The 23,982-nt window shown below is 50.0% G+C and overlaps 1 protein-coding gene across 1 annotated transcript; it reads left to right on the top strand.

Moving 5' to 3' along the window:
- Positions 1–1,632: 1,632 nt before the first annotated feature.
- CPLX4 (complexin 4) lies at positions 1,633–23,628 on the top strand. The gene is made up of 3 exons (XM_041739345.1): positions 1,633–1,799; positions 7,593–7,680; positions 23,401–23,628. Exons 1-3 carry the CDS (start codon positions 1,633–1,635, stop codon positions 23,626–23,628), a joined length of 483 nt encoding a protein of 160 aa, XP_041595279.1.
- The last annotated feature ends 354 nt before the right edge of the window (positions 23,629–23,982 follow it).

The raw sequence follows: 23,982 nt of genomic DNA, 5'->3' as shown, positions 1-23,982 counted from the left end.
GAATAAAGAGATTTTAAAGACACTCCATTTCCAATGGAATCACCTATTGAGGAGACCATGAGAGATTTGACTTCATGAAAACAGTGGTGGTGGGGGGTGGGGGTAATCAGCTGCCACACCCGCGTGTCCGTAAAGGTGGTTTTTAATCTCATGAAATACTGCAGTGTTTCCTAAAGGAGGGTCGTGCTGAACTGAGCAAACAATCCCAGGCGGTGGCTTTCACCCTGTCAGCTGAAGGGAGGAAGCCTAGTGGGTTAGAAATGGAGACGGAGCGACAATGGACTGAGCGCATGAAGCTCCAAGCGGTGTGCCAGTAAGAGTGAAAGCGGAGCCGGTGTGAAGGTACGTTCAGGGTTGGAGCACTCCGTTCGGCTCCCATCCCATCCCGAACCTTTGTCTCTCTTCACAGTGAGACCAGTGTAGCAACATCTTTAAGTAGGGAATTATTAACCAGGACACAGCCCCGCCGATCTGAGGGCCCCGTTTCCGAGAGGGCTCGTGCTTCCAGACAGAATCCTAAGCACAGGTTACAAAGAGCCTACTTCCCTTTCTGCGCCCACCCCCTCTTGGAGGGCTTTAATTAGAAAGGTACTAACAGATTAAAGTCTTAGCCATACTCAATTCCTCCCTCGACCTGAAGAAAGCCGTTGAGAATCCGCTGCGTGTTGGGAAACATTGTCCAAAGTTTGATGGGAGTACACCGGGAGTGCCAGCAGAGCGCTCGGGAAGGGCCCCGGGAGGAAGGGGGCACGAGAAGATGACCCTGTTACACGCGGATGGTTTGGCCCACGTTGTGCTGACCCTCTGGGTTCCAGCACCGAGGGTGGTGCATCCTTTCCAAACAGAGATGTGCCATTTCGGCGCAGGAGGGGCCAGGGTGATCTTCCAGATGCGAGGAAGGCTTGCCCTTCAGACTCGCCTCAGCTGAGTAGTATTTACGTACATATGGGCCCCAGTAACCACGGAAGCAGTGCAGAATTCAAGCAAACCAAAAGGCAAATCCTTGCCTAGGACTTAAGAGTCCAATGAGATAAAATGATGGATCAAAGGATTATTTTTGCCTAATGAAGCATTTTGGGTTTTGAGTCTCATTGGACTCTGTTTTCAACAGGATGTTGTGCTCAGGGCTGGAATTTGGACATTCCGTTACAGGCCTGTAATCAGTCAGCTCTGATTAATTGAACCCAGACTCTTGATGAAGCCCTGCTGCGCTTATAATTTCAAATTTAGAATGGGTAGGGAGAGGAGTAGATAATGTGAGGGATTTTGTTTTTGGGGTTTGGTTTTTTTTTTTTTTTTTGCCTCTGAAATTAGCTTAGTGTATTAATTCAGAAAGCAGTGGGTTGCATCTGATTGTATGCCTTAGTAATCTGAACCATCTGCCTCCCTATATTAAGGGAGTTCATCTCTTTAATCCAGCTTACGGCCCGCAAACCACTCTTCTCTGTCATCATGCCCTTGAGTAGAAGAGGCCACACAAAGTCCTTTGCTCTTAAATGCTTTCCTGTCGTTGAGGATATTTAGAAATTGATCTTTCTTTCTTTCTTTCTTTCTTTCTTTCTTTCTTTCTTTCTTCTTTCTTTCTTCACATTTTGTCTGAGCTTTGGTTTTATTTTTCTGGGGCCAGAAACCATGGCTTTCTTTGTGAAATCGATGATAAGTAACCAGGTAAAGAATTTGGGATTCGGTGGTGGGTCTGAAGAAAAGAAAGAAGAAGGAGGCACATCTGATCCTGCAGCAGCTCAAGGGATGACTAGAGAGGAGTATGAGGAGTATCAGAAGCAAATGATTGAGGAGAAGTGAGTACACAAGATTCCCTTTCCCTCTCCGAGCCAAAAGATATGCATTGTGGCCCTAGCTTCTTGGGCTCCCCGACCTCTTCCGCTTTGCTCTTTAGATGCTGCCCCTGTGCTGTGTGCCCCTGACCTTCGGAGCATGTGTTCTGCTCCAGGAACCATCTCTCGCCTCAGCAGTTACTATGTCCTGCCTGTGGGGATGGTGGCAAGCCATAATAAACGAATCTATATGTCCTTCTAAAAGCAGCTTAACACTTTTTCCGGTCTAGGTTCATTTTAATTAAGCTCGGTTGAAGTGCTCAGATGAACTAGGGTGAGCCTGCCTCTGCGGTCTTCCCCAAACTCACCCTCCTAGCACGTAGAAAGCTTGCACACCGAAGGCTTTGTACCTGGAAGAGAGCCTTGAAGCGCACACGGTGCAATCTTTCTTCTCTTACGTGTGCGAAAGCCCTAGAAACCACAACACGAGGATTGTGTCCTAAGATTCGGCTTCTCGAAAACTGTGAATAAGTTTGTGGACTGTTTATTCTGGAAATTGTAAAGGTACAGAAAAGTAGAACACCCATATAAACCTATGAATAAGGTCACAGCATTGTGTTGTACTGGCTTACAGATGATTAGTTGGATAGATAGATAGATTGATAGGTGATAGATAGTAGATAGAAGCAGTTTTAAAGTAAATTGCTGACATCATGATACTTCACCCCTAAATACTTCAGCCATGTACCTCCAAAAATTAAGGACATCCTCCTGGCTACATGAGGACATTCTCCTGGCTATATAAAATAAAAATAAAATAAAATAAAATAAAATAAAATAAAATAAAGTAAAACAGTAGTAACATTTTAATTGAACCTTATGAAATGTGAATATCACCAACAATTTTTCACTGCTGCAGATTGCTCTTTAAGTATAATCTGTGTGTTAATTTTTTGCATTTTAAGGTAGAATAAGAGTCTTTTAGTAACAATGAAGAATTGAAGCCTCAATCCTGAGGTTAAATGTTCATCTTTTTTTTTTTTTTTTATTCATCTTTTTTTTTTTTTTTTAATTGTTTAGTAAAAGTATTTCTCTGGGCACCTGGATGGCTTAGTCAGTAGAGCACTTGATTCTTGATCTCAGGGTTGTGAGTTCAAGCCCCTCATTGGGCATGGAGCCTACTTAAAAAAAAAAAATTCTCATTTAATAAGAGTATTTCTTTTTGCCATCATGGCTCTTTTGCTAATTATCAATTACATAAGAGTTGCTTAAATCCTATTGCTAAGATGATTATAGGTGAAAGGTTAATGACCTGGAGGAAACGAAGAAAGTACAAAAGCCTACATTTAATGGAAAGTCTGTCTATTGTATTTTTTTCTGAAAGAAACTGTAGCTCATAAACTACCTAGCATGTATTATACTTGGCTCTGCAGTCAGTTAAAGTCAATTAAAAAAAAAAAAAAACGCAACTCCAAACACCATGTCGGTGCTAAGATAAAGCTTAGGCAAAAGAAACAGCAATTGCTTGCATATATGTAGGCTTCTTTTGCCTGTGGCATGTAAACAAAGAAACAAAAAGCTAGCGTGATGAAGAAACTTAGAAGCAGAACAATAGCACCAAACATTCTCAGCTCAAGGGAGCCAATAAAAAGAAACTGGCCAGAAATTTAGACTATACATCTGATTGTGTAAAATATCATCCAACTGGTCCAAGCAATAAATCTGGTCACAGATATGGCATCTGTTTGATTAACTAATGTCCTAGTTTTCCCTAAGTTCATATCTGGATAGGTCAAAGGGCAGAATGCCGAATTGTGTGGTCAATCAGCGGATTGGGTTATTTGCCAACTACTTGGCTGTGTGTGTGTGTGTGTGTGTGAATGTTATCAATTGTTGTAGTCATCCAATTTAAGAAATAATAGCAGGGCAATGGGGCCAGCCCGCTTCCCTCTGGCAAGAGGCATGACTTCTAGTTTGTTGCTTGAGTTTTCAATAGCTTCATCACCTAGAATGCAACAATAGTCCACTTACCCCTCCATTTCTCTCAGTAATAGTAAAGTGTCCCTTTACCTGGTTATTGCACAGTAATTGCTGTGGTATTTCTTACCTGAACTTTGATATGTATCACAGAACTGAACATAAAAGCTAAAATTTTAAAGCATTTAGAGAAAAACAGTATCTTTGCAACTTGAAGGTAGGCCAAGATTTATTAAACATTTCTTAAACTCTGAAAGCAATAACCATAAAAATGTTAAAATAATGCAGACTTTATCAAAATTGAAAAATCTTGTACATCAAAAAACACCATTAAGAAAATATTTATTAAAAAAAAGAAAAGAAAATATTTATAGGGGCTCCTGGGTGGCTCAGTCAGTTACGTGTCTGCCTTTGGCTCAGTCATGATCTCCGGGTCCTAGGATTATGCCCCGCATCTCTTTTTCTGCCCCGGGGTCGGTGGAGGGGTTGGAGGGAAAGCCTGCTTCTCTCTCTCTCTCTCTCTCTCTCTCTCTCTCTTTCTCCCTCTCTCTGCTCCTCCCATCACTCATTCTCTCTAATAAATAAATAAAATCTTAAAAAAAAAAAAGAAAATATTTATAGGCAAGTCACAGACTTGAGAAAAAATATTTGCAAAAACATATCTGACAAAAGACTGGGATCTAGAATATATAAAGAATTTCTACAACTCAATAATAAAAGCAAAAAAAAAAATGAGCAAAGGAGTTGAACAAATACTTCACAAAGGTGCACAAATGGCCAATTAGTACATTAAAAAAAAAGGCCCATCTGATATCTTCAGTCATCATGGAAATGAAAATTAAAATCACACAAAGGTACCACTATACTCACCAGAATGGCTAAAATTAAAAAGACAACAATACCAAATGTTGGCCAAAATATGGAACAACATAGAACCTTTATTCCGTTTGATGAGATGTGAGATGGTACAGCCACTTGGGAAAAAGTCAGATAGCTTCTTATAAAACTAAACTCACTCAACCAAAGTACCCTGCAACTCAGTGATGTCATGCCTAGATATTTACCTAAGAAAAACTAACATATATGTCCACAAAAAGACTTGTACAAAAATGTTCACAGCAACTTCATTTACGCTAGCCCCCAAGGGGCAATAGTCTAAGTCCATCCGGGGGAGAATGAATAAACCAGCATGATATATTCACACAGGACGATGCACTCAGTAACAAAAAGGAACAAACCACCGATAAATAACACCACCTGGGTCAATCCCAAAAGTTTCTTATGCTGAGTCAAAGAAGCCTCATACAAAAGAGTGTGTAGTATATGGTTCCATTTGTAGAAAGTTCTAGGACAGGCACAAGCAATCTATGGTGGGTAAAGGACACTGACTGGGGAAGCAGCTGTTAACTGGGCATGGAGAAGAGAGAAATTTCTCAGGTGATAGCAATGCTTTTCATATCTTAGTAGAGTTTTGGGTTATGCACAGAAACGGAATCAATAGGAGAAACGGACATGCATATGTGCGTAGGTGTCCAGAGGATTGATTCTAAGGATTGGCTCACGCGATTACGGAGGCTGGGAAGTCCCGCCATCTGTTGTCTGCAGGCTGGAGAGCCAGGAAGGTTGCTGGTGTCGATCTCAACTGGAAGGCTGATGGGTATGAGTCCTAGGTAAGGCCAGGGGAAGACTGAGATCCCAGCCCGAGCAGACAGGCAACGGGAGAGAGAGGGAATATGCTCCCTTCCTCTGCCTTTTCGTGTTAGACCCTCAATGGTTGGATGCTGCCCATGCACACCAATGAGGGCAACTGGCTTCATTCAGCCCATCAGTTCGAGAGCTAATCTCACGGAGAAACACCCTCCCAGACACACCCAGAAATCATGTTTAATCTGACCACCCTGTGTCCCCGTCAAGCCAAAAACAAAATTAACAGGCACAGCACAAGTAAACTCTGTGCACTTAATTGTACACAGATCTTACTCAAAAGAAAAAAAGAGAAAAGAACTGCAAACCAATACAAGGCTGTAGTTAAAGGGATATGTGTTGAAGTGTTTGGGGGAGAGAGTACTGGCGTCTACAACTTCGAAATGCATCAAAAAATAAGACGGATAATGAATGAGTAGAGAGAGAAGTATGTGATCAAACATGTATAGCAAGATGCTAATTGTAGATTCCAGGTGGTGAGTGTATGGGTTTCACTGTAAAATTCTTCCAACTTTTCTGTATGTTTAAAATTTTTCTTAGCAAAATATTGGAGAGAATAGATCTGCTTCTGCCCAAGCCCCAGGTCACTGATCCCTTAGGCAAGTCACTTACTCTGTCTCCCTCTCCAAAGCCAGAAAATGGAAGCCAGTGTGGGTGCGTGTTCTGGGCCTGACCTGCGGAGGGACGGCTCGCGCCCAGGGCCCCGCGGTCAGTAGTCCAACCCGACTGCTCAGATCAGCCCTTCCTTCAGACCGTGTGGTGGTGAAGATGATTTCAAAACGTGAAGTTAAGAAATAGAAACCAGGGTGGTCACCTGAAAAGGAAAGCAGAATTTATTTTAGTGCAAATAATGCTTCGTGCAAAGATGCTTCACCAAACCGCTGGGCAAGGAACCCCACCAGGCCGGACGCCTGGGTGGCTCAGTCGGCCAAGCGTCGGGCTCTTGATTTCAGCTCAGAGCCTCATCCCAGGGTCCTGAGATCCAGCCCCAGCTTGGAGTTTGCTTGAGATTCTCTCTCCCTCTGCCCCTCCCCCACTTGCACTCCTTCTCCATAAATAAATAAATAATTTAAGTATTTAAAAAGAGGGAGAGAGAGAGAGAGAGAAAGACCCCACCAGGCCCCACACGGGCCTAACCTAGGAACCAGGGTAAGTCCAGCCATGAGCTCCTTCCTGGCTCTTGCCTTGCCCCTGTCTCCCTGTTCAGCTGCCCTGCTCCTGCCTCTCAGCTGTCAGCTGTCCTGGCTGTGCCATCCCGACCACATGGCCCTGGGGGGAAACGGCAGCGAACTGCTCCCACGAAGGTCTGTCTTTCCCAGTCCCCATCCCAAATTCCCAGAGAAAGAGCTTCCTTTGCCCAGCTTGGGCCAGTCCGATCCAACCAGAGGGCAGGGCCACGGGTAGAGACTCAAAAGGCACCCCTATGGGCAGCTGGGAGGGGTGGCAGTCACCGTGGGCCCTCCAGACAGCCCTAAAGCTGTCAGCTTCCGCCCAGGACATCGTGAGCAAGGGGTCGGTTGCAAACCAGCTTGATCCTAAGTCCTATTAGGTCAGAGCAGCGTGGAGACCTACCCTACCTCGTTCGGGGATCCCCCTTCCAAACAGGGAATGGAACACTGTACAAAAATGGGGCCCAGAGGGGGTGTCAGTGAAGGGAAACCACTTTCTATACATTCCTCAAGACTATGTGCCTCTAAAGGCCCCCAGCCCTGGAAGCTGTGACCCCATTTCACTGACCAAGAATCATTCAGGAAGCTTGTTAAAAACATAGCTTCTGCTCATCTGCCTCCAGGGAGTCTGATGAGTCAGTCTGAGCTCACACCCAGGAAGCTGCGCTCTTAACCAGCACCCAGGTGGCTGTGCTGTATGAGGTCCCAAGTCCTCTGAGAGCAACCCTGAGGGGTCAGCTATACACTAGGAATAACCACTCTGCCCCCCTCCGGGCTGCATCCTAAAGAGAGTCCCAGATCCAAGCCGTCGTTGGAGTTTGGGATCCTGTTGAGTTATGACAGGAGAATGAGGGAGACGTTTGGGAACCAGGAAGGTTTAGCCCAGCGGGGGCTCCTCTGTGCAGGGGTTGGACTGTCCTTAGCTCAATATGTCCTTTGATCCTTTATTCTATTCTTTTACTTTTAGGATGGAAAGAGATGCTGCATTTACACAAAAAAAGGCAGAGAGGGCATGCCTCAGAGTTCATCTCAGAGAAAAATACAGACTCCCAAAGGTGAGACGCTCTTAACGCAGTAGACATCCTATTTAATTTCTTAAATAATAGAAAATGGAGAATGTTTGATGATCAGCAAAGGGTCACATTCATGGATACACACACACCACATGCACACACATACAGACATACACATACACACATGCACACTGCACACACAGAGACCTACACAAGCACACATACACACACCACATGCACACATGCATGCACACACACATGCATACACATGCACACACAAAGACGTGCACAAGCATACACACACCACATGCACACATGCATGCACACACATACAGACATACATCCACACACATGCACACACAGACATGCACAAGCACACACACCATATGCACACATGCATACATGCACATACATACACACATGCACACAGAGACATACACTAGCACACATATACACACTACATGCACACACATACAGACACATGCACACACAGAGACGTATGCATACATAAGCATGCATACACACACCACATGTACGCACATGCATACACATACATACACACATGGACACACGTGCACAGAGACATGCACAAGCACACATACGCACACCCCATGTACACACGCATGCACATACATACACACATGCATACACATGCACACACAGAGACGTGCACGAGCACACACAACCCATGCACACATGCATGCACACACATAGACATACACACATCCACACACATGCACACAAGCGCACATGCATACACACATACATGCACATATATACACACATGCACACAAGACATACACACATCTACACACATGCACACAAGCACACACACATACATGCACATATATACACACATGCACACACAGACATACACAAGCACACATATACACACTACATGCACACACATACAAACACATGCACACACAGAAATGTATGCATACACAAGCACACATATGCACACCACATGCACACACAGGCATACACATACATACACACATGCACACACATGCAGAGACATGCACAAGCACACATACACACAGAGACATGCAGAAGCACACATACACACACCCCATGCACACACAGACACATGCACACACAAAGACAGACACAAGCACACATGCACCACATGTACAACATACACATACCACACACAGGTGCACACACATATATTTGTTTTCATCTTAACTGAGGCATTTGATGTAGTGAAAAGAGCATTGAACTAGTTCATAAAAACTAGATTCCAGTCGTTCAACCTCTATGAACTTCCATTTTCTCTCAACAAAATGAAGTTAACACCTGTAAGTGGCATTTTACTGTAAATGTCTGTAAAGCCTGTACAACTTCTATACGTAACTACACAAGGAGAAAGTAATCACAGCTGGCACCTCGTGTCCCATGCCAGGCACTGTTCTAAGAGCTTGGACCTGTAATCCTTCCCGACAGTCCCCTGGGCCGGGGTGGGGGGGTGGGGGGGTGTTCTATTATCACCTCTGCTTCGTGGGGGAGGAAGCAGAGGCCAGGAAGGGCAGAGCGCAGGGTCTTACTTCCACCATGCTCTGCCTGTGGCTCAGGAGCAGGCTGTTCCTTCTCGGTGGAGACCATAGAGTGGTAACTGGCACAATCCATCCGGCCATCTGGCTGCTGGCAGAGAGCACGAAACACCTGTAGGCTCTGGTCAAGCAGTGGGTTGGCTGATGGGAAGAGGAGGGGTTGACATGTGACGTCAGGACTCAGAAGCTCCACTCCTGTGTGTCCCCTGCGGGTCCCCCAAGAGCTGACTTGGGAGCCACGAGCCCTAAACAAAGGGAGAGAGCCCTGCTGTCCCTGCGAGGTCAGTGCTAAGGCCACCAAGTGGTTAACTAGCCCCAGCCTGTCGGGGGAGACTCACCCCAAAGGTGCCCCAGGAGCTGGGTTCTGCTCTCAGAGAGGGGAGGAAAACCCACAGTGAAATTTAACCATTTTCATTGTGACCAATGGGTTTTGAAAAGAAGGGCTTTGCTTTTTGCCTCCTTTATCCGGGGTTTAATGCACTTTCCCCACTGTGCTTGCGTTTTTGGAAGCGCGGGGCACCTGGGGACACGGTCCCCTCCCGTTGTCTGGTGGATTCCCCGAAGCTCCCTGGGATGGTACTGGCTGTCTTTAGGAAAACTGGGTTTCAATTCTGCTGCAGCCTCAGATGGCTCTTTAACCCATCTGAGTCTTGGTTTCCTCTTCTGTAAAATGGAGACAGTGACACCTGTGCCACCAAGTCTGTGCGAAGTAACATGACAGGCAGAACCCAGTACAGTGCCTGACTGATGGCAGGAGCTCAAGAGATGCCAGCTCTTATCTTTCCTGTGGTCTCCTCCGTGCCCAGAAGTCTCCTTCCTTCACTCTAGCCCCGGGGGTCTCGGAGACCTTGACCAAGCACCCTGTGGGTGTAAACAAGGCAACAACTCAGGTCGAGTCCGAACTTTTGATGGTTTTCTCCCTCATGAGGGCGCCCCAGTCTTGCTCCTTTCTGGAGCCTCGGGGATGAGCCCCTCAAAGCTCAAAGCAGGGCTTTGATGGCCTTCAGAGAAAAAAGAATCCCCACATCTCTGAGTCAGGCTATCCTTTGGGACAAGAGCCTTTCCAACAGAAGCTATCAAGGAGAGGAAAGAGGGGCGCCTGGGGTGCTCAGCAGGTTGGGCCTCTGCCTTCGGCTCAGGTTGTGATCTCAGGGTCCTGGGATTGAGCCCCACATGGAGCTCCCTGATCGGCGGTGAGTCTGCTTGTCCTTCTCCTGCCTCTGCCACGCACCCCCTCTTGTGCTCCCTCTGGCACGTGCTCTGCTCTATCTTAAATAAATAAAATCATAAAAAAGAGAGATAGAGAGGAAAGAATTGCAGCCATGAGATGTGCACATTCATTCAGATCCTCCCTGGAGAGGACCAGGCCCAGAGGAGGGACAGTGACTACGTCTGCACAGGCTACTGCTCCCTAAAGCCAGTCTGGGGTGGGGATGGAGGGAGCGTGGAAAAGTCGACTGATTGTTAAGAGTGGAGCCCAGGATCTCTCACTGCCTGACTTACCTGTGCTCAGAAACCCCTCTCCCCAGCGCTGCTTCAAATGTCTAATGCATGTGAGGCCTCACCTGATTTTCTCTTGGACCCTGAAAAAGAACTTGGGAGTCTAGCTAAGAACCTCATGCCACTGCCTCTTTTTGGACACGAGAAAACCACAGCCTGACAGGTTAGGGAGCTCTGCAGAAACCCACAGCTGGTGACTGATAGAACCAGGGTGGGATTGCTGGCCTCTCAACCAGGAAAAAGTGAGACTTCCCCAGAAAAGATTTGAACACGGCTCCCCCTCTGACCCCGTGGTGTCTGTGGTTTCTCAGTGTTTGAGGAGTCCCCAAAATTTTCGTGTGGTGTTGAGCTCTTTGTGGCTTCAGGCTGCAGGAAGGCTTTGGGGACAACCTGCACTGCACCGTGTTCTAGTGTCACTGTGCGGAACCCTGCCCTGAAGCCCCCGCAGGCTCGGGGCTTTTCCTGCTCCCGGCAGCCCGACGGCTGGACCGCAGACCCGGGGGCTGCTGCTGAGTTCCAGACACAAGCTAGACCAGTAATTGAGATGATGGCCGGAGAGCGCTCTACACTGGATCCCTAGGTGCATGCGGTTTGCTTTCAGGGGGAGGCCTCCCCATGGTTCTTTCCCGTAACTGGCTGCATTTGGTAAAAATGGATTAGGTCTACGCGGTGCTTCAAGGATCTGCCCGTGGTGTGAAAAATAGTGAAAATACTAACAGTACCGTGGCCTGCTTTTCATGCAGCACGTGCAAAGTCTAACCTAGTTGTGCTTCCACAAAATGGCAATTAATGGAAAGTATATCATGAAAAACGAATGGGTTCCCATTCCACGGTGTCCACTTGTCACCAGATGTGGCTAACGGCCCAGCCTCAGGGCAGCACCTTGCCGACCCTGGGGCACCCCCCTCTGCTGCACCACCCCCCCCCAGGGCTGTTGCAGGTGACGTGTGCCCCTCCCACCCACCTCATCTAGGCTCAGGAGCCCCCAGGCCTAGAAGGGAGCGCCAGGGGTTGGGGGGCAGGGGGACAGACACAGTTCCCAGGCCGAGATCGCCCCGGCCCTGCGGCTTCTTGTCCGTGCAGAGTGGCCACTCCTGGCCTGGCTCCGCTGTGCAGCAGCGCTGGCTGCCACCGGGCAGGGACAGGCTCGGGTCCCTCGCGCCCCCTGGTGTCCCTAACGCGGCGCAGGCGGCCACAGGGAAGTGCAGCCCGCAGAGCCCACCCGCCGGCTTCTCAGTTCGGGTGTGGGGACTGTGGGTCGTAGGAGGGACAGTGATGGTGGGGACAGAAATAATATCTGCACATGATCGAGTGTGTGTGTGTGTGTGCGTGTGTGTGTGTGTGTGTGTGTGTGAAGTCTATCCGTTGGCTCCCGAGGACAGGCTGCGCGTTGTATTGTAAAGCAGTTGTAGTGCCAGCGAGGCTGGGAGGGCCTGGTGGGCATAGGCTGGGTGGGGAGCGTGGGAGCCTCCCGTGGGGACCAGCACCAACGGGGGCGGGGGTGGGGGGCTTGCTGTCTCCACAGCAAGAGGGATGGAGGGGGATTGTTTGAAATGCGGGTAATTGAGGTGAAGGCATTGGAGAATCCGGCCCCAGAGGGATGACTCGGGGAAAGGATCACAGTGGGGACAGTCACTCCCTGGGCCTTGGAAGGCAGGCTTTTTCTCGTGCTGTACCAACCAGCTCACCTGGAGCGGCCGCGCTGCCGGCTGCACGGAACTGCGTGTAACTCAGGTGTTGGGCTGCAGAAGGACGCCTCTCAGTGAGTCCTTAGAAGGCCCTCCGAAATCCACATGGGCCCCCCGAAATGGTAGGTTTTCATCTCCTGCATGCTCCCCTAAGGAGCAAGGAGGCCCCGAGGGGTCAGGCCGTGCCCAGGGCCATCACTATGATTGGGAAAGCTTGAGGCCATGGCCATATGTCCAGAGCATCCAGGGAAAGGCATGAGGGGCCAGGCCAGTCCTACACCCCTGGAGCAGAAGGGAGGGGTGACGGGGGCTCAGGCCAGCCGGGAACTGCCAGGCTGGAGATGGGGCAACAGATCCCCAAATCATTACCTACATCCTCTTTGTGGGGCTCGGCGTCTCGATTACCTCACTTCATTGATAACTTATTTGATTACTGTCATTGAAAATGGTCATCCTGGTGTGCAAGTGTGTGTGTGTGTGTGTGTGTGTGTGTGTGTGTGTGTTATTCAACCATAAAAAAGGGAAATCTTGCCATTTGCAACAATGTATATAGACCTTAGGGGTATCATCCCAAGTGGAATAAGTCAGACAGAGAAAGACAATACTGCATGATTTCACTTGTATGTGGAATCTTAAAAAGAAGAAGTCAGATGCAGGGAAGAGACTGGTGGTTGCCAGAGGCGGGGGTGGGAGTGGGGGCGGGAGGGTGAAATGAGTGAAGGGGGTCAAAGGGGACAAACTTCCAGGTATAAGATAAATAAGTCCTAGGGCTATAACGTGAGGGTTGGTGACTATTAAAAACAGTCATCAAAAGACACTGGTAGGACAAATCGTCTTGTAATGACCCATAAGCAATCACTGGGGGCAGGTGGGGTCGTCTGAGGAGTACACCCAGTGTCCAGGCTCTCCTCCTAGGGCAGGGGTGGGTTCCTGGGCTGCCCCAGGACCGTAGCTCCTCCACCCCAGCTATATATGTATATATATATAATTTCTATTTTTATTAAACTTATTCTTTATATATTGAAAAAGCACATCAGGAGGTAATCATAAAACTCATTGAAAACCCATGAAACTCAAGTCAAGGAACTTGCCCAAGGTCACAAAGCTTACTGTGCCAGAGGGGCCTCCAGCCTCCCAAGTCTCCACCCGGTACTTTCTGAGCCTCACTGTCCCCTACACACCCTCCCTGAACCGTGTCTCCATCCAGGATGGTAGACTTGAGAAGGAACACGACCCTCTAACCCGAAAACAGCGCTGGGCAGAAAGCAAGGGTCACCGGGACCTTCCTGGGCTCCTAATAACCTCCTTTTCCTTGAGGTTTGGAGTCTTGAGGTTTGCAGACTTCTAAGCCCTCTGTTGTCTTATAAAGTCCACATTGGGTAAGCAGCCGCACTAATAGTATTAGCAGCCCACAGGGAGCTGGACACATTCACCGAGTCCTCCAGCTAACGAGGGATGACCCCCTGGGTGCCTCATTCACAATTCTCCAGGGTCACCGGCACAGCAGCCACACAACCAGCAGGAGGCGGTTCTGGGCCTTTCCCCTAACCAAGGCCCAACGGAGAGCAGATTTGAGGAAAATGTCTTCCCGGGAGCTGTCAGGTCTAATGAGGATAACTATGTCGCATTTTGGAATCAGAACTGTATTTTCTAAAGAAATTATTTGGCTGCTGTTCCCCGTGAAAGGGTTTCACTGATTGCTGAGCGGGGGAAGGAAATCTGGACTCGGGGAAGGACAATTTGCGGCCCAGCCCCCTAGGGAACAGCAAAAGCCTCCTCTCCCAGATTGTCCTCCCTGTTCGTGACAACCCCATGTATTGTACCCTGTGTCTTCGGGTGACCCCTTTTAATTGCAGTGATCACATAAGGAGTCCAATAAGTGCAGCAGTCGAACGCAACCATCCAGAGCATATAGGGACAGCACACGTGTCCACGCAGCGTGCATTTCCTCCGGCTTTGAAGCCACGGGGGTACTCGGGGGACATCAGGCGCCTCAAGGAATCCGCGATGCTCGCGTTAGGATTGGGTCTTGCTCCGCCGCCAGTCAGCCCCTGTCCTGGGTCTTCACCTTCCCCTCCCCGCCATCTCGCCTTTGTAAAGGTCAAATCTCTCCCAGGGAAAACAAGCAAATAGCACTTGGGGAGTAGCTGTGCCTTTCCAGGTGCCTCCCCCCAGGGACAGGCTCCCACTGCTCCGCTGAAGGCTTCCTCCTTCCCATGCTGGGTAGTCTGGCTGTGCACAGAGGACCGTCACCTCCTCCCGGAGCCCCCTCTCTCCTCATCCTCCCCAAACTGCCTCTCCTGTGTCTTGGTCATGGCCTACCCTCCCTCTGCCTGCTGCCCCCAGATTTTGGAATATCTCAGGTCTGTCCTTTGTCCTCCCGAATTGCACACTCTCCCTGGGGATCCTGCTGTCGCTTTCGGCTGCCACCAGTGTGTGGATGACTCTCAGACCTACACCTGCAGCCCGCACGCAGTCTTCTCCCTCAGGGTCCCTGCCGCGGCTGCCTCTGCTTGAACACATCCGAGCTCTTCCCCAGAACAGATCTGGCTCGTTTTCCCCCAAACCCACTCCTCCTGTGGGCCCCATCTCAGTGTTGCCCGTGCCCCACCCCCCAGCTCCCCCATCCCCAGCCAGCCCTGGTCCCCAGGGCCTACATCCGGAAGTCAGCCTTGACTCTTCCCTCCTCCTCCAGACTCACATCCAGTAAATCATCAAGTCACTCTAATGTCACCTCCTACATAATTCTCAACTCATCCCCAAGGGCAGGGCTCATCATATCTCACTTCTGACCACAACAGCTTATCGGTGGCTTTTCAACTTTGAGTCTTGCTCCCCACAAAATTACAGAGTGAGGTTTCCAAAATGCAAATCTGGTCCTGTTTATCTCCTGTTTAAAAAAAAAAAAAAAAAAAAAAAAGGTTATCACAACTTCTGAGAACAGAGTCCCAATCCCTTGCCCTGTTGGCCATGACGTGGCTCCTGTCTTTCTGGTCTCAGCTCTTGCTACTCCCTGCTTGGACTGTACCTTCCTTCTGCTTTGTTTCCTACACTCTGCTCTCCGTGGCCCCTTTTCTTCCCGTGAGGCTTCCGTCTAGGGCCACTTCTTACAGAGCCTCCTGTGCCCCCTTCTCCCCGCCGCCCTTCATGCTCCCGTAATACAGGAGTGCGTGTCTCTTATGTTATCTTACCACCGTGAATATTCTCACCCGCTGGACTCTGCTCTTTAACAAAGGGGTTGTCTTTGTCTTGCATGCTTGGCAGGATGTCGGACACGTAGAAAGTGTGCACAGGTGTTTGTACACACACACGCGCACAAAACGTTTGCTGAATGTTGGATGTCGCTGGGAAAAAGGAGGAAAAAAAATGCATCCAGAGAGCAAAGTATCAAAAACAGCAGAAATAATTTACCTGCTGTGAGGATTTTAGGAAAATAAATTTTCATGAAAAGAACAGGTCTGGATTAGACATTTTAACTTTGTATATCCGAAAGTTAACGTTTTAAATAAGGCCCCGAGATTCTTTCTAGAAACAAATGTGCCCCTCTCCCTCGCCAATTCAAAATGTATATGTAAGTCAAGCCAAATTAATAAGAGAAAACAGTTCCACAATGAACCCTAATCCTATTAAGGGAATTGTCAATCTAGGTTAGTCATTGAAAAATAATGTTGTGCCCCCTGCTGAGCTATATGATTTAGTTACACCTGGTGTTTGTCTGCTGTATTAAGGGCATCATTCACTTTGAATAAAGATGAAGAGAGAAGGAGATCTACCAGTGGAGCTGTCTTTAAACGTGTCACATTGAAATCTCCCTTAGAACAGAATTTAAAATTTGCCTCTTAACAAAGAGGATATGATGCTGTGGACCTTTCTCTGCCCGCCCCCTTCAGATTCGGAGCTCTTGGGCTGCCCAGCAGGGCCCCAGACACTGAAACCTCCTGCTCCTGAGCAGCTGTTTCTGGTGGCAGGGCGGCAGGCCATTGGGGCGGGGGGGGGGGGGGGGGGGCGGTGTCGGTGGCCGCAAGGGACCTTCCCTTCCTTCCTTCTCCTCATCCTGTCCCAAAGCAGTTTGCTCCTTCTACTCATGCCCCTGAACGAGCCACAGACTGACTGTCTGGAGGGGACATGGGGAAGGGGAGAGAGAGCCCTAGGACGCTGGTGCCATGGGAATGCAAGTGAAGTACTTAGCCACGCTGGCAATCCCACTGAATCCTCACAACCACCCCATAAGGTAGGTGGATAGTATTTCCCCTTCGCAGATGAGAACACTGGCTGGGAAAGGAGAGGAAGCGGGGCTTCCCAAGGTCATGCCTGCCTGTGAATGGCAAAGCAAGACAAGACCCCAAGCCCATCTGACCCCACTGGCCATATTTTCCTACTAGCCCTGGTGGCGGTGCTGGCCGCTCAGCCCTAAACAAGCTGAATGACATTTATGCAAGTCTCAGGACCTTGGCTTCCCCCTCTGTAACATGAGAGGCTTGGATAGTGACCCCCGCGAGCCTCTTGAGCCCCTCGACCATGCCTTTGTGAAGGGAAGAAGTGGGAGATGTACACAGCTGGAATCTAGAAATCCTCATTCCTGATGGGCCCTACACATTGCACACTCTCAGCCCAAGAAGTCCGATCCACATCCTCTGTCCAAGTAGCTGATGAGGGAAGAGCAATGAGGTACAGCAAGCAGACGTTGCAGGTGGCCGGCCCCAGACAAGGGTCTCCACAGTGCTCAGCACTAGAATCACCTGGAAAGCTTTTAAAAAATTTATATTGCCTAGGCCCCTGCCACATATCCCTGGAGCCAATCCTCTGGGGGTTGGGCACTAGCCATTTTTCTAGACTTCACAAGGGAGGCGGGGGCCCAGAGAGGGTGGAGAACCACAGTCCCAGAGGGATAGGACATAAAGTTGGCTCTGTCCTTCAGTGGCAAGTGTTCAGAATGAGGATGAGTGGGTCTGCTGGAGCCTGGGCCCCAGGGCCTCACGCCTCCCTCCCTCCTGCTCTGGCCCCAATACATCCCTTCACTCCTCGCAAAGCAGGCCATGCTCACTTTGACTTGCTGTGGAGGATTTTGTTGACGGGCTGTGTTCTTTTCACTCTACCCCAATGTCTCACAAGTTCCCCCCTTACCTGGGATAAAGACCACTGACTGTGGACCACCACTGTGGTCCTCACAAATATGGAAGCATCCAATGTCCGGTCAAGTGGTCAAAGTCAAAGACAGCCATTAATCTCACTGTCTGGTATCCTGTAGACCAAAAATACGTAAACAACCCAAAAACCCCAAACAAAATCTGCCCAGAATCAAGCCGGTATTTGCTATACACCAAGGTCAACTGACTGGGACTCTAACACGTGGTGAACGCTCAGCTCTTGGGCAACATAACCGTCTGAGATAAGGTAGCTTTTCCACGTATCTCAAGGTGGATGCAAGATGAAGGCCAGTTTATCAAAATCTAGGGCTCAGACAGTGTGAATCCAGGGTCGTGCTTACCCTTCAGAGAAAGGTCAGAAATCAGTCACAGGGAATAACGAGAGCAGGATGTGGGGCTATTTAAATAATGGGGCATTCAGCGCCGGCAATTAAGATTATAAATCTGGTTAAAAACCAAGAGATTAAAACTGATTCTGGTCAGCCGGCATAAAAATAATTAGCTCTTAACTGCATTAAACAATATCCCAAATTGATAAGATTTCTAGAAACGAGAAGGCCTCTCAGACAGAGCCTCTAAGAACAGAGAGCAGCTTGTCGGGCCCCTAACCGGACGCCGGCTCGCCTCCCTCCCTGACTCTCGCTTCCACTTGTTCACGCCAAGCTTCTGGAGTGGGGGCGGCGGGGGCTAAGCCTCCCTGTCTCCCTGCCTCCTGGCCTCCCTGCCTCCCTGGAGCTGGTTCGTGTTGTCTGCAACTGCATTTGTATCTGGGCAAGTGCTGAGGCATCACTGCCTTTCCTGGATGTGTGATGTATCCAAACATCCCCGGTCCCCCGGCCTGACTTGTCAGCGGGCAGTGGAAAGTCTGTGCGGGACATTTGCTGCGTGGATGGCAGACAAGGTCTCCTGCGCAGGGAGGTCGGTGAGGCCAGGGGACAAGGCCACGCAGAGGCCACTGCATATGCTCCACGGATTCTTCTTTATGGCTTGCTCGGTCCTGGATTTTTGCCTTCAGGGCCGATGCTCTCCCACCCACCCTCTATGCCTTTTTTTTTTTTTAAGATTTATTTTTGGTTCATGCCCTGAGCCAGAGGCAGACACTCAACCACGGAGCCACCCAGGTGCCCCAAGAGCTCTGTTTCAACAGCCACTGACTTATTTGTCTCGCCCCTCCTGTTGGACGCTGGGAGGTCCAACGTTGGCATGAGAATCTGATTGCCTGAGCAGGAAGGTTACCGCCACCACTTACAGGCTGTGTGACCCTGGACACCTGATACAGCCTCTCTGAGCTTTATTTCCTTATCTATAAGCTGGGATTCTCTTACTTGCCTTAGAGTCATAGATGATTAATTAGATGACGTCTGAATTATTTGGAGTAGATTAAGCAGTCAACCCCCAGAGGCTTCTCATAAGTAGAATAACCCTCAGTGGTGGGCTGGAGATGTGCAACGGACAATTGTGACTCCTGCACACGGTGGTCAGCCTTATCAGAGGCCTTGCTCTCCTTGTACCCTTACCCCTGGCCTCGAAACGGCCCCCGCTTTCACCCAAAAGTCACATTCCTGGCAGGATTCATTTCCCTTTGAGGCACCAGGTCCTCAATTCTAGGACAAAGCTACCAGGCTTTCCTCAGCTTTTGTCAGACCCATGTGCATGTTTGTGGGACCCAGAGGACGACTTCTGACAGAGGTTCCAGGCTCACTGCCAGCCCCCTCATTTCCCCCATCCCTGGCTCTCTCCCTCCCTGGCAACCTTTATGTATACAGACCCCCTGCCCTCCTCCTGAGGCTCAGCAGGACTCAGGCCAGCAGATCACTGAACTCTCAGGGGCACCGGCCTGGTGAAGGGGTCTGAGCAGTCTCCCGGATACAGTTAGGTGGGGAAGTCAGGGTCCCAGGCAGCCAGAGTGTGGTCTAAAAGGGCTTGTGGGCTCTGGGCAGGCCCGTCCCTTTGGCCCTGTGACCTTTCCACCCCGTGTGAAGGAGTGTGGCCCAAGGGACAGAGGAGCCCTCTAAAGCATGGGGCCCTCGGCAGGTGGCTCCAATTGTCCAGTCTAAAGGCAGCATTCAGTGTTGTCACTGGCTATGGTCAGAGTCCTACAGTCACCATCCTTCTAGAAGGATGACAGGGATAGTGGAGAATGGTTCCCTAGCACCAGAATCTATTTCCCTGGGCTGCAGCCCATGCTGTGGATACCTGACAACTAAGGGAGGACACCCAGACAGGGCCAATGGGCGGCTAGACGACAAAAGGGGGACCAAACCTGGGCCTCAGCCTCATTAGCACTGAGTCCTAACCACATGAGCTGGCCCCAGGCCTAGGACAGGCCAAGGGTGAGGGTCCTGCTTGTAAAAAGGGGTCCGGGCTTTTTACAGGCTTCTGCAGCTGACCCAGACTATTCTCCCGCAGAGGCGGCATGCAGCGATCAGAGCCCTGGGTTCAAGTCTGAGCTTTGTCATTTGCCCCCTGCATGACCTTTGGCAAGTCACCTTACACCTCTGATGCCCCGTGGAAGGGCCCTCAGAGGATTACCGAGCAGATGGAAGGGGGTGTGCTCCTAGATGGTCTTGTAAGCTCCTAAGCCTGCGGGACAAGCGTGCCTATGGCTATTCGTATTTTTGAGAAAAAAAGGCAGATCACTGTCACACCCCTACTGAAAGAGTCCTTATGATTAAGAAGGCACAGAGCGGGGCACTTGGGTGGCTCAGTGGTTGAGCATCTGCCTTCAGCCCAGGACGTGACCCCATAGTCCTGGGATCGAGTCCCCCATCGGGCTCCCTGCGTGGAGCCTGCTTCTCCCTCTGCCTGTATCTCTGCCTCTCTCTCTCTCTCTCTCTCTCTGTGTCTCTTATGAATAAATAAATAAGATCTTTAAAAAAGAGAGAAAAGAGCCCTTTGAAAAGCAGATCTGCACATTTAAGGATGGTTAAGGCTATTGCCCTTGACGGCAGGATCATCGAATCATTCAGTGAACATCTACTGTCTGGGTCTGCGTGCCAGACACTCTGCTAGCTTCTGAGGCTTGGAGATGAGTAAGCGACGGTCCTGTCTTCAGGGATAGTGGAGTAATGGTTCTTAAACTTTAGCACGACCCAGAATCACCAGGAGGCCTTGCTAAGCTGAAGATTGCTAAGAAATCTTCAACTTCAGAGTCAGCAGCTCTGGGTGACCCCGAGGACATGCATTTCTAACAAAGTGCCAGGAGGTGCCAATGCTGCGGGGCTGGGGACCCCCCTCAGGGACACACTTTGGTAGAAGTGCCGATCCAGAGCCCCTCTGTGAGCTGTAAGGCAAAGTGGAAGCCCACAGCTCTCCCTTCCCAGGCAAACGGAATGAGGGGGAAATAAACCTGAAAGTCCTCCTTGAAGGAGGAACCCAATCTGAAACTCCCCCAGACGCAGCCCACCCCCGACCCGCCACCCTCATGAGTGGCCCACCTCTCTGAGCACCTGCTGGCTGGCCCACCGCCCTCTGGCCCCTCTAGCTGCCTGTCCCTCCAGGCTACTCCTTCCGGGTTTGACATCCAAGAAGATCTTATTACCAACTAGAGGGAGGGGAAAGGGTATCAGAATTCTCAGGAATGTCTTTTCAAATCATTATGTATTCCGGGGTGCGTAAGAGAGGGGAGATGTCCTGCACTTACAGGACTGCCAGGTGGAAGTCCTGCCTTTCCTCTCTTCCCTGCAAAAGTGCCCAGAGGATGATCAGCAAGGAAGGCAACCTCTAGGGCAGGTAAATAAAAAATAAATAGAAATGGAGGCTTGGCTGGGAGCCCCTGCGGATTAACTAACTAATTAATCCCCACAACAGTTTGACGAGGAACTAATTAATCCACTAAGCGCTTTGAAGGGCCAAGGCCTGGCCAAGTGCAGGGACCGGCTTCTGTCCCTGGGGAGGCTGCGGTGGAGACTGGCCCTCCCCGGAGGGCTTCCCGGAGGGCGTGTGTGAGGACCGTACCCCCCCCAAAGGGGAGCATCTCTGCCCTGCAAGTCAGCCTCTCACAGGTCTCTGCGGGGGGCTGGCTGTCACCCTGTGGGAGAACCCACCAAAGGAAGGAGCTGTGGGGGAGCCACGGGGCCCTAGAGCTGGAGCCGGCCCGGGAGATCCACTTCACAGATGCAGACTAGAGGGTGCGCACGCCTTGCCCTGGCTCGTTCTTCGGACCCAGAGACACCGATGTTCCCCTAGAGTCACTTCCTCCCATCACCCAGGCAAGGGGAATTCATATTTTCCTGTAGGTGTCCACTTGAACTCCACCTGGGAACTCAGCAGGGGTCAGCATCTTTCTAAAGTCCAATCAGTGAGGGTTTGATGAGGACTAAGTAAATGTCGTACCTTTAACGTGAATTTTCATGCACTTGGTCACAGGACATCGAGGAGGGTGAGCCCCAAGGTCGGCTGACATCTTTCCTACCTTTTGCTTTTCTGATGCTCTGTAATCTTCCGGGCCCTTGGAGCCCCATTTGCCTCCTGTTACAATCTGATCTCAGAAATCACTGGATACAGCCACCTGGGAATATAAACTACCCTTACCTTTCCCAGAGAATTTTTTTTTTTTTTTTTTTAAGAAAAGGAGGAGCAGAGGGACAGGGAGAGAGATTTTTTTTTTAATATTTTATTTATCTATTCATGAGAGACACACACAGAGAGGCAGAGACATAGGCAGAGGGAGAAGCAGGCTCCCTGCAGGAAGCCCGATGTAGGACTCGATCTCAGGACCCCAGGATCAGCCCTGGGCTGAAGGCGGTGCTAAACCACTGAGCCACCTGGGCTGCCCCTTTTCAGTCACTTTAAATTGAGTTTTTAATTTGTTTTTTTAGCCCAGAGCTGAAGGCAGATGCTCAACCGCTGAGCCCCCCAGGAGATAGAGAATTTTAAGCAGGCCCCATGTCCAGCTCGGAGCCCCATGTGGGGCTTGATCTCAGATCATCAGGTCATGACCTGAGCCAAAATCAAGAGTCGGATGCTTAACTGACTGAGCCACCAAGGTGCCCCTCCCAGAGAAACTTCTTTAGATTCTTCTCTCTTATTAAGAAACAAAGGCCCTGCAGCCAAATGGGGCAAAGGAATCTCTAAGACCAGGCAGCAGGTACTACGAAATTCTGGAACAGACACTCTCAGGATCATAAAATGGAATCTGTGAGAGGCAAACTGTGATGTTAGCAGCAGCAGCACAGGAGGTTGCTGAGGAGAAGCCATGCCACCCACGAGTCGCTTAAGAAACAAAGAGCTTTGTGCCAGAACCACTTCCAGGTGCAAAGGGTGTATGTAAGGTTGAATTTGACTGATTCTGTGCCCCCAAGGAGCCCCGGTCTAGTAGAGAGGAGGGAAGGGGCAGAGGTTAAGCAGAAGTTGCCAAGGTCACTGAGAGCCCAACCACACCCTCCAGGGAGGGATCAGCCAGGGCCACTGAGGCACATCCTGGGGCTGATAGACTGCAAAGCTTGCAAAGCTGCCCTGAGGCGGAGCCTACAGTGTGATTCTCAAGCTTTGCAGGCAGCAGCAGGACAAGGGAGGGCTTCTTGAAACCCACATTGCTGGGCTCCACCCAGGAGTTTCTGATTCCCTTGGTCTGGGGTGGGGCCCAAGGATTTGCCTTTTCTAAAGTATCCCTAGATGTGCTAATGCTGCTGGGCCAAGGGACCACACTTTGAGAACCACTGTTGTAAAAAGTTCTGATCAGCCCAAGGTGCAGCGGAAGGGGAGCATGTCAACCAGGACCTCCAGCCTCCGCGATGGCTCCGCAGAGGGATGGCCGAGCTCGCCGTCCCCATCATTCACCCCAACGGAGGACTTTGCTGCTGCTTTGACTATCTCCTTGGAGGCTGGTTGTCTGAGAGTGGCTTATCTCTTCCGTGTTTGTGTTTTGCACAGAGTGAAATGGACGAGAACCAAATCCAGATGGCCGGAGACGATGTGGACTTGCCCGAAGATCTCCGGAAAATGGTAGATGAAGATCAAGAAGAGGAAGAAGACAAGGATTCCATTCTTGGGCATTTACAGAATCTCCAAAACATGGACTTGGATACCATAAAGGAAAAAGCCCAGGCCACCTTCACGGAAATGAAGCAGACTGCTGAGCAGAAGTGCGCTGTGATGTGAGGGGCAGGACGCGCAGAGGAGGGAACCGAGTCCATGTGGAGGTGACCACTCTGCACGGAGCGTTTCCAGCAGCGCGTCCTTAAACACGGCGAACACAACACCACGACGGTGAAGCTCTCCACAAACTGGTAGACGACTTGATGTTCTAAACGTCCCCGTAGAGTGCTCAGCCAGCACCGTGCAGTAGGACACACACTTTCCTTGTAGTTATAAATGTGGCTCAGTTCGAGATTTCATCTGGGAGTGACGCGGAACACATCTGCTTGAAGATCTTCAGGACAGCCCCAAAGAGACAAGAGCAGATGGCATTTCCCCTCCGACTTGCTTTCTTCCAGGGCAAGGTCTCGTCCTCTT

The sequence above is a fragment of the Vulpes lagopus genome, chromosome 24 (assembly GCF_018345385.1).
Source record: "Vulpes lagopus strain Blue_001 chromosome 24, ASM1834538v1, whole genome shotgun sequence".
Taxonomy (NCBI): Eukaryota; Metazoa; Chordata; class Mammalia; order Carnivora; family Canidae; genus Vulpes; species Vulpes lagopus.
The sequence above is the reverse complement of the archived record's forward strand: the minus strand, read 5'-3'. Positions and strand labels throughout refer to the sequence as shown.

Excerpts from the sequence above, each read along its gene's own strand:
- CPLX4 (XM_041739345.1), top strand. The coding sequence starts at position 1,633 with ATGGCTTTCTTTGTGAAATCGATGATAAGTAACCAGGTAAAGAATTTG. Across the intron at positions 1,800-7,592 it reads AAGCAAATGATTGAGGAGAA|GATGGAAAGAGATGCTGCAT; the intron begins GTGAGTACACAA and ends TTTTACTTTTAG. Across the intron at positions 7,681-23,400 it reads AAAAATACAGACTCCCAAAG|AGTGAAATGGACGAGAACCA; the intron begins GTGAGACGCTCT and ends TGTTTTGCACAG.